The 17710-nt window shown below is 57.4% G+C and overlaps 4 protein-coding genes across 4 annotated transcripts; 3 read left to right on the top strand and 1 right to left on the bottom strand.

Annotated features, from left to right (window-relative positions):
- Positions 1–1394: 1394 nt before the first annotated feature.
- On the top strand, positions 1395–7226 carry VOLCADRAFT_106463 (uncharacterized protein; the record flags this gene model as incomplete). The annotated part of the gene is made up of 12 exons (XM_002954625.1): positions 1395–1673; positions 1811–2070; positions 2222–2372; positions 2721–2858; positions 3013–3192; positions 3289–3767; positions 3874–4588; positions 4771–5134; positions 5175–5243; positions 5289–5497; positions 5636–5890; positions 7143–7226. The coding sequence occupies 12 exons, from the start codon at positions 1395–1397 to the stop codon at positions 7224–7226; spliced, it is 3183 nt and encodes a 1060-aa protein (XP_002954671.1).
- A 734-nt stretch (positions 7227–7960) lies between these two features.
- On the bottom strand, positions 7961–8974 carry VOLCADRAFT_106462 (uncharacterized protein; the record flags this gene model as incomplete). The annotated part of the gene is made up of 3 exons (XM_002954563.1): positions 7961–8041; positions 8131–8557; positions 8658–8974. Coding segments are annotated over 3 exons (825 nt in total), but the record flags the coding sequence as incomplete, so codon positions are not given.
- A 643-nt stretch (positions 8975–9617) lies between these two features.
- On the top strand, positions 9618–12715 carry VOLCADRAFT_95472 (uncharacterized protein; the record flags this gene model as incomplete). Its single annotated transcript, XM_002954624.1, has 3 exons — positions 9618–9839; positions 10128–11280; positions 12642–12715. The coding sequence occupies 3 exons, from the start codon at positions 9618–9620 to the stop codon at positions 12713–12715; spliced, it is 1449 nt and encodes a 482-aa protein (XP_002954670.1).
- Positions 12716–14910: 2195 nt separating this feature from the next.
- VOLCADRAFT_121335 (uncharacterized protein) lies at positions 14911–16428 on the top strand. The gene has a single exon (XM_002954623.1). The coding sequence runs from the start codon at positions 15229–15231 to the stop codon at positions 15745–15747; it is 519 nt and encodes a 172-aa protein (XP_002954669.1). The 5' UTR covers positions 14911–15228; the 3' UTR covers positions 15748–16428.
- The last annotated feature ends 1282 nt before the right edge of the window (positions 16429–17710 follow it).

Raw genomic sequence — 17710 nt, 5'->3', positions numbered from 1 at the left:
GACGGCAGAGCGTGGGATGGTCTATTGCGTGAGGTTTGAGGATAGGGGGGGGCTCCTTGCGCTCCATCGCATGTCCGCTCTTCGAGTGCTCGGGGGGAACTTGGAAGGGTGTAAAACACCCATCATGTTCACTGTTCTGGCGTGGCCATCCACGGGCCACATCGATCTTCACTCTAACACTTCTCCTTTATTCCTCCTTCTTAGCACGGAAACCACGTCACGTGTCCTGTGCGCGCGCTGTTGCTGTGCTGCTGTTCTTGGTCTTCTGGTTGTGGTTCCTGTGCTTCTAGCAAACTCGCGCCAGTGCTGTTTCATTTGGGCACGATCGCCCTTAGGCCTTCGTTCACGGTGCATACATGTCCGACCTTAACCCGTGTGTGAACGGCAGCTGCTGCCCTTACGGACGGCAGCGCTTGGTATGGACTATTGCGTGAGGTTTGAGGGATAGCGGGGGGGCCCGTTGCGCTGCTTTGTATGTCCGCTCTTGGAGTGCTCGGAAGCAAATTGGCAGCGTGCAAAGCACCCATCATGTTGCCTGTCGTGGCATGGACATCCGCGCGCAACAAGGATCGCCACTCTAGGACTACTCCTTTGTTCCTCCTTCATTGCACAGACACGACGCGACGTGTCCTGTGCGCGCGCTGTTGCTGTGCTGCTGTTCTTCTTCTTCTGGTTGTGGTTCCTGTGCTTCTAGCAAACTTGCGCCCGCAACGACATCTTGCAATGTACTTGCAGTTTGCCGTGCGCCAATCGCCATGTAAGCCTCGTATGCAAGCCTCACAATTCATTCTCCTGCTGCACTCGCCTCGCCAGCCTGGCCCCATTCCGTTCCTAGCACATGTCCTTGCACACCTTACGATCATCCAACTTACAGCCTTTGGAAACCGCGGGCAGCTGCTTCACAAGGAACCCCCCTCCGTTTAAGCAGCCCCTCGCACAAATGTGTCCGGTCGTACTCTGCCGAATAGACCCTCCGTACATCGTCCCCAAAGCCAGGAGCGAATTTTGCCTCGCGGATGCGCACGTGCGTTTCGAAAAATGCGCCTGTACAAGTGTATGTAAATTTTCTTGGCGAAAAGTCGTGGTGTGTCAGCGCGCTTGTGCGGCAGCATGTTGGCCACAGTTGCACGCGGCAAGCAGGACCGTAGGAATGTATGGCTGTCTTGACGTAACTGAAAGCATATAACTTGGTATCAACACGCGCTCATGGAATGGCCGCGGAAGATGAAGCGCCTGGCGAAGCGGCACTTTTCGAAAAGACGTGGCGCCTGCTTACATACGCAAACAGCATCTTTTTTCGTCTGAAGTCAAAATACAAACTGTCGCAAATTAAAGATAGCATACACAAAATTAAACATAAGAACTGGAAAATCGGTCACAGCTGTGTAACTGAAATGGACGCCGCAGAAAACTTGGAGCAGGTTTTTTCTGTGCATATGGCCGCTCCTGCGTTCTGTGCATATGGCCGCTCCTTGGACGCCATTGACCAACTGCGGATAGGCCTAGTGGATGTTGGACTTGGCTTCTTTTCAGCAGCGTTTGGATTTGTTGCCGGTAAGTACTTGGCATACCGTGCCAAGTGCCTCTTCAGTGTGTGGACATTGTGCAAGCCGTACTTGCTGCTCATGTATGTTCTTCGCCAGAGCGCCCGGCTGCAAGAGCAGAATACAGAGGTCAGTGCATAGCGAGCATGCTAGTGATGCTGCAAACGATGCATGCTGGGATGTTGGACACGGATCCCGCCGATGCCAAGCAGCAACATGCATGTACTACTTCAGGACATGACCATCATGCCCGCCTGCATGTACAGGCTGTGCTGGAAAGGGCGCTCCTCGACTACAAGTCTCAGAACCCTAACGCGAGTGATGAGGATGCCATCCATCACATTCTCAAGCACAAGCTGCCGGCAACATTGCCCAACACGCCTGCATGGCACCGCAGCAACCTCCAAGATTTGTTGTGCATGGTGGACCGCTTTGGCATGCCGTCGTTCTTCCTCACGCTTACAACCGATGAAGTGTCTGCCACACGCTGGCCCGAAGTGCAGTCGCTGGAGCAAAAGCTGCAGGAGTAAGCCGCACGCACTTTAATCTGCATCACTTGGCAAGCATCCTTGCATGGCGCTGACCGCCTCCTGTCCCTGCCCAGCATGGCAGTCAGTCACCCATCACCCAGATATGCACTGCTCTGGCTGTGCTGTGCCATTGTCCATTGCCTGCAGCTTCTGTGCTGGCTTCACATGGCAAGACGCCCCAGCTGAGAATGCATTCATCGCCCACAAGCGCGTGCAGTCCTTCATGACTGACGTGCTGAAGGCAGGCCGGGGGGCAGTCCAGGACGGCGGGGCCCTAGGACGCGTCACCAACTGGGTAGTGCGTTATGAGGTTCAGAACTGGCACAGCCTGCATGCGCACATTGTGCTGTGGGTGCACCCAGAGGATGTGGACCGGGCAGCATCGGAGATTGTCGCCTGTGTACCCGCTGTGTACCGTGGGGATGATAGCCATCCATTGTGCCCCTACACAGCAGAGTACTGGCAGCAGCCTGATGATCCATGCCAGCGCAACCTGTTTCATCATGTTTTGCGCAAGCAGATGCACACCTGCTCGTCTAGCGGCCATGCTGGCTGCTGTGCATCTGGCGTATGCAAGTACAAGTTCCCATGGGCACCATACTGAGAGTCCACTCCTGCCATCGACCCCGCGACCTTGCGTTACCAGTACTACCGGCCGTCATGGGCGCATCGGAATGTGGTCCCGTACCACCCCACGCTGGCACTGCTGTGGGGCGCCCACATGAATATACAGCGGATCAACTCAGCGACGTGGTCGTTCTACGTGCTCAAGTACGCCATGAAGGTGCGTGCACATGGTGTGCTGATTCCGAGAAGCACCACTGCAGCCTGTCGCCAGGCTGCAGTGCTGGCAACCTGTGCCTTTACACAAGGCCACCTGATCATTGCCGTGGCACTGACACGCGCTCGATGGCGCCCTGTCTGCATGCTTCTTGCAGACGGAGCCAATGGGGAATGTCGACCTCACTGCTGTGTCACGGGTGGCACTGGGCGTGCCAGCGGACAGCAGCACGGGTGCAGCAGGGCGTGACTACTTCGTGCGCCTCGCATCAGCATACCTGGCAGCCACAGTCATCAGCCCCACGCTGGCATACCTGACTGCGGCCAACATTCACACAGTAGGTACCAGGCATGCACAATGTGCCTTTCTGTTCGGCAGCATCATCTCACCGGTGTACTCATCATCTGTGCTGCCACACCGCACGTGCCGACAGGTGACCATGTCAGTCGGTGTGCAGTACATTGACTCGTCACCACCCACGAGCCGGACACGGCGCGTGCTGCAGACTGGCCCCATCGGCAGGACACATGGCCATCTGCACCTCAGCATGCCACCTGTGGACATTTACACGCTCCGTCCTGCATGCTTGGAAGATGTGGCCTTCTACGATTACTTCACCAAGTACCGAGTGTATGATGGTGACGGGTGCCCGCGTGGCGGCATTTTCTGCGGCCTTGCTACCAATGGCCAGCGTGTGTTTCGGATGGCGGAGCCGCGCTTGGTCCGCTTCACTGATGTGAACCCCGCTTATAACCCCGAGGCCTTTTTCTACAACCTGCTGCTCAAGCAAGTGCCGTTCCGCCATGAAAGGTGCCTGCTGTCACCACAGAACGCGTCGCAGACATACTTCGAGGAGTGCCAACTACGCGAGCTGGTCAAGGATATGGCAGACTTGGAGCGCTATGTGCAGGCGTGAGTGCTGCCACAGACTTGCACACAGCCATTCTTTAGCCCATTCATCATTGTCATGACATGCACTTGCCTCTCCCACGTCCTTGTCCCACTGCCACGCCTGCAGCTATGGTGAGTACCACCTGTACGAAAGCGACAGGCGGCATGCCTTGCTGGCCACCTTGCTGGCAAAGTACAGCCCAGACGAAGGACTGGACCTCCTTGGCGATGACCTCCTTGACACCCTTGCTGGTGGCGAGCTGCCCATGCCTGCCCCTCGTCCCACCCCCGAGGGGCAACCCATGCTCCAGCAGAACCGTGACCAGCGGGCACTGCAAGGACGGTTGGATGCCCTGGCTGCAGAGTTCGGCGACTTGGATGAGTTGCCATTCACACCACAGCAAGAAACAGCTGTCAATGCTATCCTGGCGCAGCAGGCTGGCATTGTGGTGCTGAGCGGCGGTCCAGGCTGTGGCAAAACATTCGTGACCAAGAAGCTCACACGACTGCTGCGGGCTGCAGGGAAGTCGGTGCACCTGTCTGCCAGCACAGGGGCAGCCGCCGTGCGCTTGAGCCAGTTTGCGACCACCAACCATACCGCCTTCAACCTGCCAGTCAGCCAGCAGCACCGGCCCACAGCCTGCATGCGGCAGATGCGCACCACAGATGTGCGGGTACAAGTGCTGCAGGCAGCAGACGTCCTCATCCTGGATGAGTTCTCCATGATGACTGCAGAGCACTTGATGCACATCCTCATCACATTGTGGCATGCCAGCGAAGAGCCGTCCATCGAGGCCATGCTGCGCAACAAGCTCATCATCCTAGTTGGCGATGATGCACAGGTGTGCAACTGTGTCCTGCACATCCGTTTGGGGTTTGTAGGCATCAAGGTGCACTGGCTCCATGCCTACAGTGCTTACAGTGCTTGTCCCATGCTACCCTCTGTCTCTGGCCGGCAAATCGCCCCCCCTCACCAACACTCTCTTCCCCCCTGCTGTCTCTCCCCACTCTTGCACCTCCACAGCTGGCCCCTGTCTGCAAGCATCAGCGCATGCATGAGGACGAACCCGCAGCCACAGCTGTGTGCCGTCATTGCCACATCTCCGCCTCGCCCTATTGGCACACCGCCACACGTCTGAACCTGAGTGTCTCTGTACGGCATGCAAAGGACCCGGCATACAGCAGCCTGCTTGACATCATCCGCCAGCGTGCGCCCACCCAGGCCGAGCTGGATGCTGTGTTTGGGGTATGCACACCGGACAACGTGCACTTCATCAGCGAGTCGCAGGTGGCGGCCACATGTGACGCAGACACCACAGTGCTGTGCACTCATCGGGAGGATGCGCTGCAGCATAACCTTGCCATTCTGCGGCGCCACCCTCGGCGAAGTACGCCCCTGCCCCCTGTCCCACAACATCACTGCCCCAGACGCCATGCTGGCCCTGGACCAATGGCTCCAAGAGCCCACATTTCGGACACTGCCCTGCGTGGCTGTCGGTGCGCGCGTCTGCCTAACTGACAATGTCTCCCTGGCCCGCGGAGCTGCCAATGGCGCGACTGGCACTGTGGTGGAGCTGCAGTTCGATACAGATGGCCATGTCGACAAAGTCAAGGTCCAGCTGGCAACCACCGGGAAGACAATCACGCTGGGGCGCAGTATCACACGCTACAAGATCCTCAACGGTGTCCGATACTTCAAGTCCACATTCCCCCTCTGCCTTGCATGGGCCATCACAACACACCGTGCACAGGTGCGTGCTTCTGTTGCTGCACGCTTGCTGGCCTTGCATGCATGGACAGCCGCATGTCCAAACTCGTCCGAGCACCCTCCGCTAACCATGCCATCCACACCCCCACATCCTCGCCTGCAATGCTCACGCTATATGCAGGGTGCAACCCTCGCCACGCGCACCATCATCCATGCCCGGGATGCGTTCACGCCGGGACTGCTGTATGTCATGCTGTCACGTGTCACGGAGAGCCGCCTGATCAAGATCGTGGGCTCCCTGTCGCCTAGCTTGTTCAACCCGGTCATTCTGCCATGGACCACGAATCCCATAGCCAACACAACAGCACCAACTGCCGATCCATCGCAGCCAGCAGCGGTCCCCGCACCTGCCCCGGAGGACCCGCACCATGTGCAGGTGCACCCTGTCAGACAGCCAGCCAGCACAACCTTGCACCCTCCAGTGGAACCGAGCCGACTGCGTGAACCCTATGTAGGCACCACCGAGGCCATGACGTTTGCAGAGCACCTTGGCATGTAGACAGAAGCAAGCCCCCCTGCTATCATCCGAGCCTCTGCCATGTCCGAAACATGTCGTGTGCCTATGTGACCACCGCTGACGCTGTACCATTTGAAGGGCACTTTGGTCCTACACAGATGCACGACCATCTGCACATCTGGACAGGCACGACTGTAACCATCCTGTAGCCTGTCCCTGCCCAAATCAGAACGTGCCCCACGTGAGAAAGTTGTAACGCTGCAGCCCCACCGCCTCACAAGGCGCCTGCCAGCCCTCAAACAACCCGTCTAGAGCAGCTCCGCCCGGCAGAGCATCCACAGCTGCACGCCCTGCCTTGGCAGCCTCACGTACCGCCGCACGGCTGCAAGCAGTCTTTGCCTGCATCAGCCTCTCTTGCACCTGCGCCTGCATGGCTTGCAGCTCCTGGGACCCGCCAGCCTTTGTAGCACGCGCCAGCAGCTGCTGCACGTCCCAGGGCCGCACAAATGCAGATAAGCCCATCCGCACTGCCTCACTGCCAGGCGGTACCACTGGCGCGATGGTGCCGTGCTCCAAAGCGCCAGCCGCCAGCACGACCAGGGTCATGTTGAGGGGCAGCAGCTGCAGGCCTAGACTAGGCACACAAAAGGGCCCGCCTTGCAAGGTCCCACGCCCAGCTGGCAACCACAGGATCACTGACAGCGGTCCGTCTCCTCCATCCAAGTGCAGCTGCACCCCTTGATTGCTTGTACACGCCACCAGGTTGAAAGGTGTGCCGCCCAGCAGATAGGGCGCGGCATGTGATGTCACCAGCTTCTCCCTGCAACCATAAGCAAGAAATAAGATGCATGCAGCAGCTTCACACCATGCCAAGCTGCCATCCCAGACCACCAGCCCTGCCTAGGATGCACCCTGCATTGCGCGTCAACTTGCCTGAGCGCCGCCATGCACGGAAAGTACTTTGCAGCCATGGTGTAGATGGCTTCGGCCAGCTGGGTGGCGGCCGAATAGCATACGCCAGGTTGGAGGCACTCCGCATCACGCTGGCGCATTGGTGCATACCTGCAGACACATCACAGCAACTCTCAGTCCGTGCTCGCGATTCCGTTTCCATCTCGCATGTGGCAGCCTCTCCATGCAACCCATCCCACAAAAGCCTGCCGCTATGCAGGGGCAGAGGGACAAGCGCCTGTACGAGGCGCTGGCTCGCCCACTGCACTGCACACTCCTGGTCAATCCAGTGCAGCCCGGATAGGGTGCACAGCCTGTACAAGGCTTGTGGCCTATCTAGGAGCACACCAGGCGAATCCCCCACACATGCCCTCCCTCCACTGCCAGCTACTGATACATAACAGGCATGCTGTACATCCCGCTCCTCCAACAGCCTGCCGGGATGCCGTGGCAGAGGATCAGATACCTGTACAGTGGCACTGGCTGACCTACCGCACCACGCAGGCCTGATTTACCCTGGCCACCCAGCGGGGGTGCACAGCCTGCACAAGGTTGGTGGCCCATCCAGCAGCAGCCGATGCACATCCCCATGCGCCAGCCCGCCCTCCACAGCATGCTTCTCGCAGTTTGCAGCCACGCAGTGCCAGTCTTCCAAAACACGGCTGCCAGAATACAGACACGGAGGATCAGACGCCTGTAAGAAGCGCTGGCTCCCTGACTGCACCCCACACACCTGGTCACCCAGCACGCACAGATGGGGTGCACAGCCTGCACAAGGCTGCTGGCCCATCACAGTGCACGCCAGGCACATTTCCTGTGCATGCCTCGCTGCCCCGCCCATTTCTGAAAACGCCCGACCTGTTGCAACACCGATGAACCCTGCCTGCCACACCCTCCTTGCATTCCACTCCAGGCCTGCTGCACCTTGCAAAACACCCTCCTTGCCTTACCATCCGGCAATGTTGCTCCTGTTGGTAGCGATGTATGCTTTGCCAACCATGTCCACCTTGTGCATAGCCTGCCTGCTGCTTTATGCCGAGATAGCTTGCTCCACAGCTGGCCGACGTCCAGCGCATCCACCTTGGACCGGACCAGATCCACAGCGGTGGGATCGTCCACCTGCACACGTGCGCCAGTTAGGTCGTGTCCAAACAGTACAGGGCCCTAACACAGGTCCAGGCATGACCCTCTTCCCATACTACACGCACCTCCACTTTCGCAAACAGCAAAGTCACCTGCTGCCCGTTCAAAGCTGGCTTGGCAGCCCCCACTTGCACCTCGCCCATCGCCACCTCGGCAGCCCGCTTGAGCTGAGGGACGGTGCCGCACACCACCACCGGAGTGGGACCCGTGATGTCATGCAGCCTGTCTTGCATAGTTGCCAGGTCGCCGTGCTTTACTGGCACCCGGCCCAGCACCGGCGTGAACATCACCCGTGTTTCTGCCGCACCCAGCTCCACCTGCAGCACATCCAGCAGCCGGCGGCGCGCCCTCAAGCCCAGCACGTCCGTCATGCTGGCCGGCAGCGACGGGTTCTGCTGGTCGGACCACAGGATTCCGTCTGGCACCGACACTGCAGAGGCGCACCCCAGAGGCCGGTCCACTTGCACACCGGCAGCCACTCGTTCGTTTGGCCTGCACAGATGGGGCACAGCATTTTCTCTCTAGGCCGGCACTAGCTTTGGTTGCAGCAGCACGCTGCCAGCACCCTCCCAATGGACATGCAGGTCCTCACCTAATCTTTGCTGCACAGCTGCACGAGTGCGCTGCTGCGACGACCTTGCACCCCTGCCAATCCATTTCCAGCCGCCCTGTGCACGCGTCGCCGCCTGGCAACTGTTCTACAACACAGTCGCAGACAAACAACACGCGGCCCCTGGCCGAAGCAGCAGCGGCCCTCAAGCGCGGATAAAAGTCGCGCTGCACAAGGTCGCCCAGCGACTTGCAGCCGTCCGCTGAACTGCCCGCTGGTAGCTGAGCGTTAAAATCCTCATTGTCCTCGAAGCGAGGCCGCAGCTCGGTGAGCGCCGCGATGGCCCAACGCCGGGCCATCACCGCTTTGGCGCGCTGCGGCACAACTTCAGTGCGGGCTTCGTGCAACTATGATGTCACAGGGCGAATGCTGCTGTTTCTGCAAATCCGTTCTATTCTATCGCCGATGGGCAAAGGCTGGAATGGTTGGCGATCCGAGCTTTGGTGACCGGCTAACACTCAGTCAATCGCTTGCAGAACACAAACGCTTACAGGGTCGCTCGAATCTTTGCAATGCCTTCGCATCATGGTCACAATCCATTCTCCTGCTGCACTCGCCTCGCCAGCCTGGCCCCATTCCGTTCCTAGCACATGTCCTTGCACACCTTACGATCATCCAACTTACAGCCTTTGGAAACGCGGGCAGCTGCTTCACAAGGACCCCCCTCGTTTGTAGCCACACCTGTACAACACCATGTAACCTGTGCTTACTAATATCAATCTTCCTACGACAGTGCGGCGCTTACTGCACCCGTCCAAGGAATTCCATATTCATTTACCATGTAGTTGCTGCGTGTTCTCTTGGTTTCTCCTGGCTCACTGTGCTTTATTAGCAGCCAGCTGCGTACTGATCCTCTGTGCACGTCAGTTATGATCTGAAGTTTCGATATATGTATTTCATCATTTGAATTAACCTAGTCTTTGCGTATCATCGAAAAGCACTATGATTATGACGCTGCAGCTCCTCATCGACGGCTATCGGGACTGTGCCCGTGCCGTATTAAGCCACCTGACCCGCCGCCAGGCCTTGCTGGCTTCACTTACATGCAAAGGAGCGTGTGAGCTGATTTTGGAAATGCTGGAGCACCGGGAGAGCCCATTCCGCCAGGCAATGGTGGTCGCTTGCTCTCAGCCCGGAAGGCTAATTGAGATTGACATCCTTAATGTGAGCAAGTATCCTATAGCTCAAAGGCCCTTTGGAGTCGCGCCTGGCGTTAATGCAGAGATTACGGAACTGCCTTCCTCCACGAAAACATTTCGGTGGAAACTCACTATCAGTGCTTATTTATTTCGCATGCGCTTCAATGCGCTTCCAAAAATAGCATATTATTTATGCTATTGATGAATATATATATATATATCCAGCAGGTCGTGTTCCCTATCTGCCCCGATGGCCAAGTGTCCACATTCCGGTTGCATGCACACCTCGTTTTCGCTTTCGCCTTTCCTACAGGCCGTCAACCCCAATCGTGCAGTTATGTGGAATGCATGGCCTGTAGAGCAGCCACGCTGCCGCAAGCGGCGGCGGCGGTTACTGTTCACTGAGGGCCGCACACGTAACGTGCTGCCAAAGGATCCCTGGATGACAGGCATCACCACGGGGCCCCCGGCATGGGAAACCGTACGAATGGCTGCAGGAGCAGCTGCAGCAGCAGTAGCATCCGCAGCTTCATCTTTGCTGGCAGCGTCCGACGCGGCAGCTGACCGACGGTTCACTGGCGACAGCGGTGATGGCGGCGATGCAGCCCGGACGAACGGGGACGTTCCACAATGGCTTCGGCGCCGACCCGTGGGCCCGACGCTGTACGCCTGCTGCTACAGCGCCCCAGGCATAGTGGCCTTTGACGCCACGACGCTACTGCCTCTAGGCATCCTCATCACTTTCGACACGAACCAGTTTAATCTGGCAACGCCCGAGGGAATCTGCGCCTCTCACGACAATGTCTTCGTAATTAACAGCGTGGATTGCACTATAGCACGGATAGGACTGCAGGCCTGGACGCGTGGCAGCGGTGGCGACGCCGCCGCCACCACTACCCGGCGGCACGCTAGGTACGGCGGTGAACTGCCGTACGGTCGCGGAGTCGTACTGGCGACTATCACCGCTGGGGTGGGCTGGATTGGGTGGGGCATGGCGCTGGCGCCCGATGGCGGCGCCCTGTACTGCGCGGTGGATCTGCCGTACGAGGTATCGAAGCGGCAGTACACTCAGGTCCCACCGCCGCAAACGTCCGGCAACATCCTGTGCGTGCCGTTGCGGTGTTTGGGCCCTGCAGGACAGGAGGACGTGAGGCACATCTCTGCTAACAGAGGGCCGCTGGACGCAGGACCAGTTCAGCTGCCAGCCCCGGACGCCGATGTACCCATACCGCCACCGCCAGCGCCGCCGCCGCCGCAGCAGCACCCAGCCCTGACGGCGGCGGTCGCGTCAGATGGCGTGGCGTACGGACCCCCTGGTCCGGCAGTAGCCGCTTCGCCGTACAATTTCGTACGCGGCGAGCCGGTTTTGCGGCGACCATCGGGTCTATGCTTCTCTCCCGATGGTTGCAGCCTGTGGGTGACGTCGTACGACGGCGGTGTCGTGGAACTGGCGGGACCTGCGCGGGGTCAGCTGGCGGGCACCGTACTGCGGGTGGTGCCGCTGCCGCTACCGCCGCCACCGCCGTCTCCGTCGCCGCCGCCGCCAACGTCACCGGCGGCTGTGAGGAGTCCTCAACAGCAGCAGCAGCCGCAGAGGCGGCGGCGGCGCCATCCACCATCCGGAGCTACAGCCGCCGAAGCCCCCGGGCCGTCAACTCCGCAGCCGTTGCTTTCTGGCCTCTCCGTGTCGGCACCACCGCCACCTAGCTCGAAATCCGCCGCTAGGATGAGCCGCCGCCGCCGCCGGGGGAGTGCTGCTCCTGCGGACTCCGGCGGCGGTGGCGGTGATACGGAGCAAGGAGACGACGGCGGCACCCGTGGCGGCATCATCCCTGCTGCTACTGCTACTGCTACTACTTCCGCGGCTGCTACTGCTGCTGCTCCGATGTGCGACATTTCGACGAAGCAGACGGGACGGCAGACGCGCGTCATGCTGGCCTGGGACCTGTGCTGGGTACCTGTGGTACCTGGCGGCGGCGGCGGGTGCGGCAGTGGCAGCGGAGCTGAGGAAACAGCGGCGGAGGCGGCCTCATCCTCATCTCCTTCCGCATTTTCGTCCTCCTCTGCATTGCGGCGACCGCAGCTTTGCGTGACACTTCACGAGGATCCCTCGCCCGGGGAGAGGTACCCCTCGGGGGCTGAGTGTCGGGGGGGGGTGCTGGCCTTGGACGGGGGGGAGGAGGGGGAGGTGGTGGGAAGGGGGGAAGAGGGAGAGGCGGCCGTGCGCGTGGACGTACGGGTGACGTGGAGGGCGACGCGGGAGCGCTCGCATCCTAGCATGGTCTGTGTGGTTTGATGGGAACGAAGTGAGTATGTCTTTAAGTATGTAAGTAGTTATGTACGTAGAACTGTATGTATGCCTGCAATAAGTGCGGCCGAAAGACACACACGGGAAGCAATGAGAGGCCGTTGTGTTGCGTTTCGTTGCGTTTCGTTGTGTTGCCAGTTGTGTTGCCAGTTGTCGTGCACGTTATTGCCATGATTTGCGTTGTGTTGCGCTGTCGCCACGTCAGTCGCTGCCAGGTCTGAATGTCCAGAGCTTACAAGAGCCCGGAAGTCCAGAGGAGCCCACTGGCAGAGGAAAGGCCTATGGACCCCCGCGAGTTTTCCAGCGTAGTCAAAAAGAGGAAAGTAACAGAAAACAAGAAAAAACGAAAAAAAGGGTTACGAATCTCGTTTGCGAGAGAAAACAGTAACTAGAGTAAGCTACATCTCAGGATTTTACCACTCTGCCATGAGCGTGCGTCGCATCATCATCCTGTTGTGTACGATCTGCGTTCAAGTTCTCTCCTCTGTCCTGTCCTAATCACCTATCTCAATGGCACAGACCTCGTATTAGGCACGGGGGCTCGATATCGTCCCGGCGTGCACCTCCTAGGGGTTGAGGAGCCCTTCCCGTAGGTCGTTGCAGGGGGGGGGGCACTCAAGCCATGAAACACATGAAACTCATCTTTTACTGCATGGTTATTGCTACAGACCCTACACCAGCGCTCTTGGCGCGACCGACAGAGCGGGGTCGGCTAACCTCCAAAGGCCCCTACGCCCCTACGCGAAACGGCAGCGATGACAAGTACGACTTTGCATGAATGTAGTACGTCGTGTGTTTCGGTGGTTCCATCCAATGGGTATGCCGCCACATCTTAACCCCTGGTTTACGGCTTGTCCGACACAGATTCGTGGGGTGTAGTAGTATTGTAAGACGCGGGTTCTGCCAGTCATCATCGAATCGCTCCTTCAATATTTCCATGACAGCTCTCAACATTGATCGGGTTCGAAGAAATGAAATCGACCTTCCCCTTTTCATCCGGGTCTGGGTGAAGCTCCGGGAAGTGCCCTGAGCTCCTGAGGCCCCTGAGGATGAGGATCACGGCACCCCAGTTGGTGGCAGTATAATCAGAACGCACTGTAAGACGTATCTCCTCACGCAAAACATTGTGAGAAAGACAGTCGCCTTCGCGAGGATAACCCTGTTCCAAAAACGGTGAAATAAGTGAGGCCCAGTGAAGGTGGAGGGGCCATTGACCAAGCTCCCTAAACAACACACGATTATCCGGTATCCTCCCTAACCCAGAAGGATGCTTTAGAGACGTGCGTTGCAGCTCGACCATGCAGTTCTCTTGAGACCTTCCGAAATGGCAAGGAAAGTGGGTAAGGGAAGAAAGGAAGACAAATAGACGCGGAGTACCGGAGAGATGTTTAAGCAGCCTCTCGCACAAATGTGTCCGGTCGTACTTCGCGAATAAAGCCTAAGTACACTCGTCCAAAAAAAGCCAGGAGCGAATTTTGCCGCGCAGATGCGCGCGTACGATTCGCAAAATGCGCCTGTACAAGTGTATATAAAATTTCTTGGCGGATGAGGACCAGGTGCGCCAGCGCGTTGCGCAGGTGGGCATGTTGGCCATAGCCGCACGCTGGACTATTGCGTGGATGCTTTGCAGTAAATAAAAGCACCTAAAGCCAACGGCGTAGCTTGCAACTCTGGGCTCGTGAAACTGCCGCGGCAGATGAAGCGGTCGGCGAAGAATCAGCCATAAGGCGCCTGCTTTCGGTAGCGCAGCGCATAATGCACATTGTTCCGACTAAACTCAAGTTACACTCTTACGAAATAAATAATAACAACGCAGAATTAGGTAAAGAGAAGAATCGCGAAAGTCGTTCAGAACCTTGCAAGTAAAATGGATGCCGCTGAGGGCTTGGAACAGCTTTTCGCAGCGCATTCGGCCGTGCCTGCGTTAGCCGTGTTGCAGCTACTACGGAAGGACTTGAGCCAGCAGCAAGCTCAAATTCTGTTTAAGAACCACCGGCATTGTCTTCAGACGGGAACATGTAGTTTTGGTCGGCGCGGGCGAGCAGCGTACGCATTGCGCACAGGTACCGAGGTGCAGCGTCTCAGGATGGATTTCAGCCAACAAAGCCTCAAGAGCTGCTGCACAACCACCGGTGTGTCTTCAGTTGGGCACGTGTAGTTTTGGTCGGGGGGGTCGAGCATCGTATGCATGGCGCACAGAAACCAAGGTGCAGCGTCTCTGTAACATCGCCAACATATCCGGAACGCACGCGGTGGCAGGCTTGCCGAGCACGAAATGAAGGGGGGTCGCATCTCACCATTCAACTAAGCATGCATGTGCTCGGTTGAATGCTCGGTAGCATGCGAGTTTACCTATCAGGATGTTTGTTTGCATATATCCCTCCAAGCGAGAGGGCTTGGACCTATGCTGATGTTCGTTACAAGAAGTGAACTGAGGACTGATGCTACACGTCATGTATACGCGTTGCTTAGCTTGCAACGAGACGCGCCCACGATGAAAGCTTCAGCTACACTCACAATACATTATACTGCTACACTATTCTCTCCAGTCCTACCACATTATATTTCACCGACGTACTTCCGCACCTTCCACATCACCATACGTGCTTTGGAAACGCGGGCAGCTGCTTCACAAGGGCCCCCATCTTTGGCCACACATGCAGCGCCTCCCTGATGTGTGCTATTGCGAAGGTGCCGTACCGTGTTGTACACAGTTAATCGTAAAATACATTGGCTTAGTGTATCTACATGCCTTAGTGTATCTACATGCCTTTTCCCGCGCAACTATACAGGATTATGCAATGACAACTAAGATTGCCTATGCCCGTGATTTAGAAAAATGCTTGCGCGCCACGTGGAGACAAGGTGGCGTGTGTTAGGAACATAATGCGAATGAACAGATAGGCAATCAGGCGTCGCTGCATGTTATTGCATGGTTTATGGAGTATTACCCATTTGCAATAAGGTGACCGGACAAGGGAACAACGGAAGTTGACACTGATGTACGGAACGCCGGAACCGTTGCGTTGACAGCGCCTTGGTCTCTGGGAAAGCCACCGCGGATCCTGCTAAGCTGTTGTAACATTGATTATAATTGTAGCGCAAAATGGCGACGCCAATGCAGCGTGCAGTCATGATTGTGGGCGCCGCTAGCGGTCTCGGCTTCGGTGGTTACTACTTTTCCCAGCTCCAAGAGGTGCAGAAATACGAAAAGGATAAGAAGGATATTGAACGCCTTATTGATACGGAGCGTAAACGTGCAGCGGTGACTGCAAAGGCACAGTCGGAGCAGGAAAATCGCATATCGGACGCCGAGAGCAAAGTGCGCCAGGAACAGAAGGAATTCAACGACTTGGAGCTGAAGCTCGACGAAGCGCGAAAACAAGTTATAAAGCTGGAGCAGCAGCTGAAGGGCAAGAGCGAGGCGTTGCAGTCGAAGCAGAAGGAGTTGCAAAGTGCGCAGTCGCGGCTTGCGGAGCTGCGGGCTGAGGCGGAGCGTGCAAAGCAGTCGGTCACCCTGGGGGAGAAGTCTCTGTTGATGGCCAAGGAGAAGGTTGTGGAGGCGAAGCTGCTAACTAATCCGCTTAATCACCCGAAGGTAAAAGCGCTCCTCGGGGGCAAGTAGGAAATGAGTTATCTCTCTTCCCACGGACCGTAATGAACTTCGTGTTCGGTGCGAGTTCTGTTGCGGGCCCACGGTTCCTTGCGGTGCGCCTATGTGATGCGGACAAAGGACCGGGAAGGCCGCAGCAGTCAGCATGCTGGCGTATCTTAAGCTTTGTTAGGTGACGACGTTGTAGGTAGACTTAACGTTTGAGGAGCGAGACTGCGTGCGAGTTTGAGAGTTTCGGCAACGGTTGTTATGCGCTTTCCGGATCCGGATGCGCCGATGTCGATACAAACCTTCTTTTAGTTTTCGTCGACGGTCAGACTCCGTGGGGTTAGGCTTAAACAGCTTAAACGCTGTGTGAGGACGCTGGTCACGTTTGATTGCGGACGGGCAGGGTGTATGGGGTTGATTTCGCTGCTGCTTGGATCTTAAGGGGTGCAGTTACTGCCACTACCTGTGACTGATGGCGAAGAGTGGCATTGCTCGGGGTGTATGGCAAAGGAGCGAGCTGCTGCCACCTTCAAGGGCCGGAAGTTGACTAGCTGGAGGAGATGTTTGAGGAAGAAGGACAACAGCACAGCTGCGGCTGCTTCGTTCATGCTGACAAATCAGGCCCCGTACGGGGCTCTTGTGCGCCGGTATTCCGGGATAAGACGGGGTGCTTCCATACAACAACTTAAAACGTTGTTCAGGTCCACTCTCCGAAAACACTCAAAGACCATTAAATTCCATCACATGCCGCGCGTTACGGCCCGTTAGCTCTCTGTTGGTGGACGTTTGCATGACCCTATCACACGGCGCGTTCACCGTCGCACTATCCGAACCGCCCGTTAAAAGATGATTATACCATCCACCACAGGCTTGCACGAACAAAGGAAGACAACAAAAATCGTTTTCTGACTGTCGTACTGCGCTGCGCCTCAACAGTTAGGAGTCGTACGAAACCACCACTGTCTTTGCGTCCAAAGCATTACCGGCTGTCTGGTTGCAGACGACTCAGCGGTTACGGGTTACGGGGTTTGTGTGTTGTGGGCTTCAGTTGGCAGGCTTCAGGGAGGGTGCTCCAGAGCGTGCTGGGCTTTGACAGTGTCTTGGTTGCTTGAGGGGCCGAGTGGCGGGCGGGGGAGAAGGGTGTTCAAACTGTTAAGCAGGGCGTAAGCGTGTGCGCTTCATGCACAGGGGTCCTGGAAGGGCCCTGGTCTACACAAATCCAGTCTGACGAAGAGGGGGGCTCACGAGGATGCGAAGTCTACTGAGGTGACGTTGGGTAGGAGGTGGGTCCCTCAGGGAGCTGAGGAGGGCTGAGGAAGGAAGGGGGGAGCGGGGGGACTTCATATGGGGGGACTTCCAAATCGGAGGATCCTGTTGGAAGGGGAGGAGGGGGAGGAGGAGGAGGAGACGGATTTTTCCTTTCGTCAACGGCTTTCCCCTTTTAAGTGGTAGGGATGGTGATGGTGGTGGTGGTAGGCGGGGACTGTGTGGTACGTATGTACGGCTGGTGGGTTTCTTTCCTTTCGTATCTTCGCCGCAATTCGGTTTTATCTTATTACCAATGACGGGCCTAAGCTTTTCGTTAACGCGCTTCAACCCCCGTCGGCCCCGTCGCGGGTCTCTGCGATCCAGAGATACTGCGCTTCTCTGCGATCCCCTTTTCCCTCCCTCTCAGTGCTTCCCCCACCAACACGGCAACCACAGCGCAGCCCAACGGCGCAGCACCACCCTAAAAACACCGCCTAACGCAAAACCCCCGCTGGGGGCCAAAGCAATGCGCAATCCTAAATCCGGGAGCTGCAAAGCAGCACAGCGGTGAGAATCCGTTTCTACGTGTTTCTATGCAGCCCTGTACGGCATCCAGACGTCTGTCGTACATCACAGGAGACCGGCTCCATAGCATAGACAGACAAACCAAGCCGCAGCAGCAGCCGCGTGCTACATACATACGCGCAAACATAGGTGTATACATATATATTCTCGGGGC

This window comes from Volvox carteri (assembly GCF_000143455.1).
Source record: "Volvox carteri f. nagariensis unplaced genomic scaffold VOLCAscaffold_44, whole genome shotgun sequence".
NCBI classification, from domain to species: Eukaryota; Viridiplantae; Chlorophyta; class Chlorophyceae; order Chlamydomonadales; family Volvocaceae; genus Volvox; species Volvox carteri.
The sequence above is the reverse complement of the archived record's forward strand: the minus strand, read 5'-3'. Positions and strand labels throughout refer to the sequence as shown.

What these genes read in the sequence shown, in the direction of transcription:
- VOLCADRAFT_121335 (XM_002954623.1), top strand. Translation starts at nt 15,229, where the DNA reads ATGGCGACGCCAATGCAGCGTGCAGTCATGATTGTGGGCGCCGCTAGC.